The sequence below is a fragment of the Olea europaea genome, chromosome 18 (genome assembly GCF_002742605.1).
Source record: "Olea europaea var. sylvestris chromosome 18, O_europaea_v1, whole genome shotgun sequence".
Taxonomy (NCBI): domain Eukaryota; kingdom Viridiplantae; phylum Streptophyta; class Magnoliopsida; order Lamiales; family Oleaceae; genus Olea; species Olea europaea.
In genome coordinates, this window is record NC_036254.1 from 20,920,509 (window position 1) to 20,929,731 (window position 9,223).

Here is a 9,223-nt window from a genome sequence, read left to right on the forward strand (position 1 = left end):
CTAAATATATACTTAAAAATGTTGAAGTTAATATTTTTTTTATTTATAAGTAGCTTTTATAATTATAAGTTTTTTATTACTTTTAAATGACTCGAAATGGTTTTTTTACTTATAAATAACTTTTTACATTAAATTAAATATTAATGTTCGAGTCGCTAGATCAAGAATTTTATTTTCATTCAATATTTAGCATTTAGTTTAAAACATATTTGCAATCAGAATTTTATTTTCAAAATCAATGAATTTATATTTCATTGGTGGTGTGGATTTATTTGACATATTATGAGACCATAAAGTAATTTATATTATTCCACAAAGTTTTATTCAATTTTCTTTTATTATAATGTGTTAATCAACTTTTGTAATGACTAAAGGAATTAATTGAGTAACCTACTAGAGACATAGGTTTCATGTCGTTACAATATGGTATCAGAGCCCAATCAATCTTTTTGTAGACTTTCCGAAATAAAAATTTTAGATTTCTTTATATGTTCAAATTTTATATAAATTTTGATCCACATGACATCGGGACCAGGATGATCAACTTCTAACCAACGATCTAAGGTATGAAATTACTTTAACTTTAAAGTTAACAAGTGATTGTTTGAACTTTATATATCCTCTTTATAGAAACTTGAATTGTTATATTTTATAGAAAATTCAGCGTAATATTTATTTCAATAGAGCCATGACGAGAATTAGAAAGGTAATTGAATGAAGCAATGATTATGTAAAAAAATTAAAAAATTAAAAAAACTCGAGTAATTTAGGGTGTGTTCTCTTTCCCGTTTTCTGTTTTTGATTTTTCAAAACGGTGAAAACTTGTTTTCTTACCCGTTTTCGAAAACACAAAAAAATTTGTGAAGAAAACGAAAAACAACCGAAATGTCGTTTTGACTATTTTCTATACAAAATTCCAAAAAATTACAAAACACGGGAAAGGCCTTTTGAAACACAAAACCAAATCTTCATCCACTTTCTTCAAATCCATTCTCTGCCTTCTCTCTCTCCTAGACGCCAGTTGTGGGTAATCGACGTCGACTATGGATGGTCGCACACTTCAGCCGACGATGAAGGAGATGTGCTGGTGTCGGCACCAGCGTGGGGACGCGATGCTGCTATGAACACAACGCCGTAACCCATTTATCGCGATAGCAGCATCGCGACCCAGGGGAGGCGATGCTGCTATGGAGCCGTCTCTACCGACGGTCGAAGAGAGAGAAGCTGCAGTTCATCGCGATGGGTGATCGACACCGCAAACCTATCTAGAATCTGCCTTCTCTCTCTCTTTTGGGGGTTTTTTTTTTGTTTTTTGGATTTGGGAGGCGATGGGTATTGATGGTGGTTGTAATGGTCTGTTTGTGGTGGCAGTGGTTGATGGTAGTGGTGGGTGGTGTTGATTTTGGCAGTGGTGAGTGGTTCAGGGTGATGGCAGTGGTGTTGATGGTTGGTGGTGGTGGTAGTGGTGTTGATTTTGGTTGATGGTAGTGGTGGCGGTTGTCTTTGCCAGCGGTGGTTGATGGTGGTGGACTCGGTGGAAAATACATTTTTCAAAATTTCAAAGAATTTCATGGTGAACACGTTTTCCATTTTTCTATTTTCAGAAATGTCTCTCAAAATGTGAAAGAGAACGTATTTTCAACAATTTCAAAATACATACTCAAAACACAAAACTCAAAACTATAAAACTCAAACACGAAGAGAACACACCCTTATTGTTTCAGTTCTCTTGATTTGCGTATTCACTGTACTGAAGGTTTTGTTAAAAAGACCTAAACTGTCTAAGGCGAGCTTGAAATTTAAGCGGTTCACTTATGATCCCACCCCCTCCTTACCTAGAATCCTTTGCAGTTGCGTATTATTAAAATCAATAAAATGAAAAACACTTACAAATCCACAAAAAAAATGAAAAGCCCATTTACTCAAATCATATTGGAAACAATAAGAATATATTGAAAAGAAACAACATTATTTATACTTAAGTATTCTAATGACTGGATCATCTTCAATTATAGAACAATTTCACAAGTTGTACCCACCTTTGTTTGAAGGTGGCCTCGATCCATTAGCTGCTGAAGAATAGCTTCGCCATCTTGAGCTTATCTTCAGGTTTATGGAATGCACTGACTCACAAAAAATCCTTTGTGTGGTATTTATGATGGAGAAGAGAGCAAGTCATTGGTGGGAGATGACTATTAGATCCCGTACCAAGGAGCAACAACGTAACCTTATATGGGCACAGTTAAAAGAGATAGTGCTCTAAAAGTACCTTCCAACTACTTCAAGAGACAAAAAGAAAACAGAGTTTCTTGAGCTAAAGCATGGAAACATGACACTCACCGATTATGCGCGGAATTTTAGGAGTTATGCAAATTTTCCCCACATCTGGTGGACGAAGATGGGAGACGAGCTCAGCGTTTTGAGAATGGATTAAGAACTAACATTAGGAAAGTAGTGACAGTATTCCAATCAGATACTTATCAGAGAGTTCTAAAGAAGGTGCAAACATATGCCTTTGACGATGACCAAATTGGTAAAAGTAGTAAACAATAGACTGGCTCTTTAGACAAGCGCAAATGGTATGACAATATCAAGAAGAATGGAAAAGAAACAAAAAACAAAAAACAGAGGCCAATATCAGTGACAAGAATCAACGACCACTCTGTCCTAAATGTCAGAAACCTCATAAAAGAAAATGCTTGGCAGGAAGAGGTGTCTCTTACAGATGTGGCAAGTGAGGACACGTCGACAAAGATTGCACTAAGAGGCAACCTAAGAAGGCTGAAAATTAAAAAGTGGGCAAGGTCAGAGTTTTTGCTTTAACATAGGAAGAGGGCAGAGCTCGACTGCAATGTACTGGCAGGTATCATATCAATCTCTAACATGCTTGCTTTTATATTAATTGATTCAGAAGCTACACACTCTTTTTTCTTCGATATTCATTTCAAAGTTGAATATAGAATGTGACCAATTGATAACATATTAGAAGTATCACTAACGTCTAGGAAGGTACTTAATACAAATTATATAGCGAGGAACCTAAATTTAGAATTAGGTGGGAAGATTATAAAAATAGACTTAGTGGTTCTAAACATGAAAGATTTTGATGTTATACTTGGAATAGACTGGTTGTCGAAAAATTATACAACCGTTTGTTGTTTCGTAAAGGATGTAATTTCTTAACGACCCAGTGAAGGAGAATTTTTTTCTTTGGAGCAAAGGTAAAACCTCTACCTTGACTTATATCAGCAGTGCAGGCTGAGCGCTTGTTGAAAAGAAGTTTGTCAAGGATTCATAGTATCCTTGACCAGCATTGATCAAAAAGAGTTAACCATCGCGAAGTTCGAGTGTTTAGGAAATTTTCAGATGTATTTCCAAAAGATTTACCAGGAATGCCTCCAAATCAAAAGGTCAAGTTTACTATTGACCTCATACTGAGTGCTACACCAATTTTAAAGGCCCCTTATCTTATGGCACAGATAGAACTTCAGAAATTGTAAGTACAATTGTAGGAGTTGCTAGATAATGGTTTTTTAGGCCAGTGTCTCACCATTGGGAGCTCCAATATTGTTCGTAAAGAAGAATGATGGATCGATGAGAATGTACATCAATTATCAATAGTTGAATCGTATTACAATTAAATATAAATATAAATATCCCTTCCCTAGAATTGAAGATTTATTTGACCAGCTACAAGGTGTCAAGGTCTTCTCGACAATTGACTTAAGATCAGTTGAATACTAAAGCAACCGAGTGATGCCCTTTGGCTTAACAAATGCACCGACAGTCTTCATAGATTTCATGAATTTAGTTTTCCAAACTATTTGGATCAGTTTTTTGTTGTCTTCATTGATGTTATACTAATCTATTCAAAAAGTGAGCATGAACATACGGAACATCTAAGAATTATTCTTGAAATAATGAGGAAGGAAAAGTTTCCTGCCAAATTTAAAAAGTGTGCATTTTGGCTCAATAAAGTGGGATTTTTGGGCCACATAGCTTAAAGAATTGAAGTTGACCCCAAGTAAAGTCAAAGCTTACCAATTAGCCTCAACTAATGAATGTTAGAGAAGTGCCCAACTTCTTGGGATTAGCAGCTCATTATAGGCGATTCAATGAAGGATTTTCAAAGATTGCCATCCCCATGTCTTAGCTAACTAGAAAAAATGTGAAGTTCTTACGGATGAATATGTGTGAACAAAGCTTTCAAGAACTAAAACAGAAATTGACCTCAGCTCTAGTCTTGACCATGCCCAAAGGGCCAGAAGGCTTTGTTATTTATAACGATGCATCTAAGCAGTGTCTGGGATATGTACTTATGCAGCATGATAAAGTTATCGCATATGTTTCCAGACAACTAAAGTCGTATGAAGAGAATTATTCAACGCATGGCCTAGAGTTAGCAGAAGTAGTTTATGCACTAAAGATATGACGACACTATCTCTACGGAACTCAATGTGATATTTATACGAACCACAAGAGCTAAAGTACTTCTTCACCAGAAGGAATTGAACATAAGACAACACTTATGGCTAAAATTGGTGAAAGATTATGATTGTGCCATTTATCATCATTTAGAAAGACTAATGCAGTTGCTGATGTATTAAGCAGGAAGACGACAGGATATTTGACAACTTTACCCACTATACAAAAATCATTAATCAGAGATATAGATAACTTACATCTTGAGGTGATCTTACCTCCAACAGATATTGCAGTATGATTGCTACCCTCATAGTTCAACCTACTATTAGAGACTGAATTAAGAAAGCCTAGGATAGTGATCCATTCCTACAAAAGATTAAAGGCGAAGTTGACACTAGTAGATGAAAGGGTTTTGATACCCTCTTGTTGTGCACTTCAATTCACACAAATTCATAGGAAAAAATAGAGAAAGAGGAAAGTAGGGGGGGAGAGAGAGAGAGGAAAAAAAACTTGAGAAAGAGGAAATAAGGAGGAGAGAGAAGAAAGAAAAAAAGGGAAAAGATTTTCTAGTGCATTCGAGATTCGTTCACAAAAATTTCCAGTCTTAAGTAGCTTAAATACATAAGGAATTTAATGAGGTAGGTATGAATTTCTCTAAATGCCAAGTGATTTCATGTTTTCACTTTTTAATGTTTTAAGTATTTTATGTATTATTATGTGCTCCAAATTAAAGAAGGATGTTGTGGATAATACCATATCGTATTATTATGTAGATCTACACAGAAACTAACCATAGGGCTAAACATCCTAAGCAGAGATTGAGAATGGGTATGATCTAAGTGAGAATGAAATGGTCATGCTTCTATCCCATTAAAAAATTATGTTATGTGCATATTTTATTTGCTTTATGTATTAAATTATGAAAATACGGGCATAAAATCTATACTGAGTGTATTCCTGTGCTCATTTCATATTCTAAATTATTTTTACAGATACTTGATAGATTAGAGTTGGAGGTTGAGACTGCTGATAAAGTTTGTATTTATAATGTGTTTGATTGATTTTATTTTTCATGAAAAATGTTATTTTCCACCCAAATTTCTACTTTTTTGGTGTTTGATTAACAATTTTTCTATAAAGAATATTTTCAAACTTTTGGTCACGTAACCATATTTTTTTCAAAAACAAGGAAAATATTTTATTTAGGGAGAAGTGGTTTTTATTTTTCAAGTAATTCACCATCTCTTTTTCTCTCTTATATATCCATTTTCTCACATTTACCTTTCAATAAAAAATGAACAAGTATAATATTTTTTAGGTTGAAAACTAAATTAATCAAACACCTTTAATTACTAATTTACATACAAGTTCTAGAAAATTGAACTTTCTAGAATTTATTTTATTTCCATGCAAATTTAATGCTTGCAATCAAACACACCCCTAGTCTAAAATTTATTTGCAATCAGAATTTTATTTTCAAAATTGAAGATTTTATATTTCATTGGTGGTTTGAATTTATTTGACATATTATGAGATAAATAAAATTATATATTTTATTCCACAAAGTTTCTTCAATATTTTTTTTTTGTATTATATTGCGTCAATCAACTTTTATAATGGTTAAAGGAAATAATTGAGTAACCTCCAAGATATAAGTTCCGGGGCATTACAATTTTTGTGGCACTTGTCCAAAACTATTGACATTTAAAACATTATAAACGGATTCTAAGGGATTCTCAAACAAAAAAAGGTTTATCTTTATTTTTTTTATTTTTTTATTTTTGGGTTGAATCCTATCATTGCATCTTCTTGCCTTTGGTGATCTTGCCAACATTCGTTTAGGAAGTCTAAATTTGCTCAAAGAACTTCTCTGAAGATTGGGGATTGCTAGGCAGGGGGTGCAGGTTCTTTCTTTGAGTTCGAAAAACTTTTGTTAGACATATATTGTGAACATCAAATCTCGATCTAATATTAAGAGTGTGTTTGATTGACATGGAAAATATCACTTAGAAAAGAAAATATTTTTCATCTTTTGTGGAAAATAAAAAGCACCTCTACCCAAGGAAAATATTTTCCTTGAAAACAAGGAAAATTAGGCATATTTTCAAAAGTTGGAAAATGTTTTCCATGAAAAAAAATAGCAATCAAACACTCCAAGTAAGAATTTGGATGGAAAACTGATATTTTCTATGGAAAATAAATGTAATCAAACACACCCTAATAGCTTACCCTATATTTTGAAGAGATGGTTGATAGAATATCGAGCAATGATTGGTCAATTATCGAGAGAACAAAGATCGATCATCCTCACCATCGGACTTTTTTTATTAGAAACTAAGCCCCCAATTGGTAGGAATTAAAATCATATTTTTAGTAAATTTTGATAAAAATTGATAAAATGTGATTAGTTGTTTACTTTAACTTAAATTAAAATCTGAATTTTAATTTTTACCAAACATGGGCTAAATGTCAGGTAGATGAAACAATAACCAACATCAAACTGATTGTTGCAAGGATTAGAACAAGAATGACACGAAAAATGTATGCGATTAAAATCCTATACTTGGGAAAAGGCAAATGCAACAAATTATGTGTGGACAATATTAAAGGTTCGACTAGAACCAATGGAACAAACAAAATCCAGTAATTCAATTCTGAACCCAAAAACAAAACCGATTCCAAGATCGCAGTTTCTAAAATCCACTATTTCTTCTCCTCCTTTTCAGCCTCAGCAGCCCTCTTGGCTCTTACTCCAAAATGGCGCTTGTTAGTTCGTTCCAAACGCAGCTTGTCATATGCCCTGAACGACTTCATCTCTTCTGTGACCTTAACAAGCTCCACAGTTGGCTTCTCACGTACAATTGGCATGTAAGAACCTAGGATTTGAGTAGCTGTTGCCAACTCCTCTGGAGTCGAATCACCAGCCTGCAAGAGAGCCAGCAATCGTCAAAAAAGAAACAACGAATGTATAGCAATTTTCCAGTGTTGAAAATCAACGTTACCTTGGATTTACAAGCACGTCTTGGGAAAACGACTAATTTGGCCTTGTAAGTCTTTAGTCTATTAACATTAGTCTGAAAACCCTCTAGGGAAGAGTTCCTACGGCGATGATCAACTGCAATGCCAATAGTTGGGGCAAATTTCTTTGGGATGCCTGCAGCCTGATTGATACAGACCCAATAGTTATTTATTCACGTCAAAGGTGAAGTTTGAGCACATAAGGACGACCTTAAATAAAAATAATATTTTAGAACCAGGTATCAACTCTGAGATAATTCCCTCAAGCTAGTTCCCATGAACCGCAACAGCAAATTGTGAAGTATCAATCAAATAACTAAGGCAGTAAAAACAACTAAATCTACGGTCCGAATAGTAGAATACTAGGTAGAATGAGCATTGTGATAGTGCATATTGGAAATCGACTTCGAACTGTCATATGCACATAAAATTTTTCCCATAAACCAAGGAAACAGACGAGCTGAGAACAAATTACCTTGAGCTCCTCCAGTGAAAATCCCCTACCGGCTCTGACTTTCATGTTGTACTTCAGAGTCTGCCCATGGACAATGGGACGAAGGGGTCCAGCAGTAGGCTGGGGGAAAATCTTCACAGCTTTCTTCTGCCTAGCTGGAAATGAGATATATCAAACATGAGTCAACATATCGATAAAACATTTGGAACAAATGACAAGACAGAGCAAATGACACAGAAAGAATAGTATGCATACAAGTTGTTCCACATTTTGAGTTATGAAATTGGATGCATACCGATTCTTCTCCTGGTCTTGCGAGCAGGCTGGTTGAACCATGTCTTAACATAGTTCTGCCAGTGCTTCCTGAAGTGCCCATTTGGGATAACGTTGTTGTGCTTAACCATGACTTACCTACACTACAAAGACGAGGTAGGTGCCTGTCAAAGACAGCTCAAATGATAAACAAACATTGAATAACTTTTGACGAAAATCTGAGCAACAGATAAAATTAAACACATAAATAAACGAGTTTACAAATAAAAACCTATATGTTTTACTCCACACTGCAAATCAGTAACAAAAAATCCAGCTATAGCTCTCCTTCAACGTAAATTTCATAACAAAAATACCCAGTTTAAATCTAGAACCAATCAAATCTTAAACCCAAATCATTATTCGAACCCAACATCAACATATCCATACAAATTTCAAATCTGTAATTATATCACCAAACAAAAAACAAGTGAATAGACAGTCAGTTCAACCACAGGTATGCACAACAGCCAAGCAACATATGCAATACTAACTAGAGCTACATAAGAAACAGATTGAATACCTTCAGTATACTAATCATATGTTAAAACCATATAACTTAATAAACAAGAGCTAATTCATCAATCTAAAAAATTTTGGGGAGGATGCACGGTCATAAAACCCCTCTTCATTTCAATTCCTAAATAAGCCTAATAGTTAAAAATCTTAGGCATTCGACATAAATTCAGTTTATATTCCTACATTTCCTCCCTGAATAGAAAAGAAATGACTTAACCATCTCATTAAGAAAAAATTTAAGCTCGTTGTACATCTAACACGTAAGGCATAAGAAATTATTCCAATGAATAATTCAAATGAATACATAGATGGATTACATGGCCGGAGAAGAAATATAGAGATCTTAGGGATAAGACTTACGGCGGGCGATGATGTTGAGCAGAAAAAAAATAAAAAATGAAGGGGGCCTTTTGGCACTGAAGCTAAATTCTTGAAAGTGGAAAATAAGCCTTCTCTATAGCATGAAGAAAAAAAAAAAAACCCTAATTTCTCGGA

General features: G+C 34.4%; 1 protein-coding gene across 2 annotated transcripts; it reads right to left on the reverse strand.

The window, feature by feature from the left end:
- Positions 1 to 6,953: 6,953 nt before the first annotated feature.
- LOC111367757 (60S ribosomal protein L13-1-like) lies at positions 6,954 to 9,223 on the reverse strand. Of its 2 annotated transcripts, none has more exons than XM_022988800.1 (5): positions 9,089 to 9,223; positions 8,193 to 8,313; positions 7,919 to 8,052; positions 7,428 to 7,586; positions 6,954 to 7,350 (listed from the first exon to the last, which is right to left on the reverse strand). In XM_022988800.1, exons 2-5 carry the CDS (start codon positions 8,299 to 8,301, stop codon positions 7,129 to 7,131), a joined length of 624 nt encoding a protein of 207 aa, XP_022844568.1. In that variant the 5' UTR covers positions 8,302 to 8,313; positions 9,089 to 9,223; the 3' UTR covers positions 6,954 to 7,128. The 2 variants fall into 2 exon arrangements, with proteins under 2 accessions (XP_022844568.1, XP_022844567.1); XM_022988799.1 differs by having other exon boundaries at positions 8,193 to 8,334; positions 9,089 to 9,194.

Coding starts and splice junctions, on each gene's coding strand:
- LOC111367757 (XM_022988800.1), bottom strand. CDS start 8,301: ATGGTTAAGCACAACAACGTTATCCCAAATGGGCACTTCAGGAAGCAC. Junction 7,587..7,918: donor TTTCACTGGAGGAGCTCAAG/GTAATTTGTTCT, acceptor TGTATCAATCAG/GCTGCAGGCATCCCAAAGAA. Junction 7,351..7,427: donor GACGTGCTTGTAAATCCAAG/GTAACGTTGATT, acceptor GCTCTCTTGCAG/GCTGGTGATTCGACTCCAGA.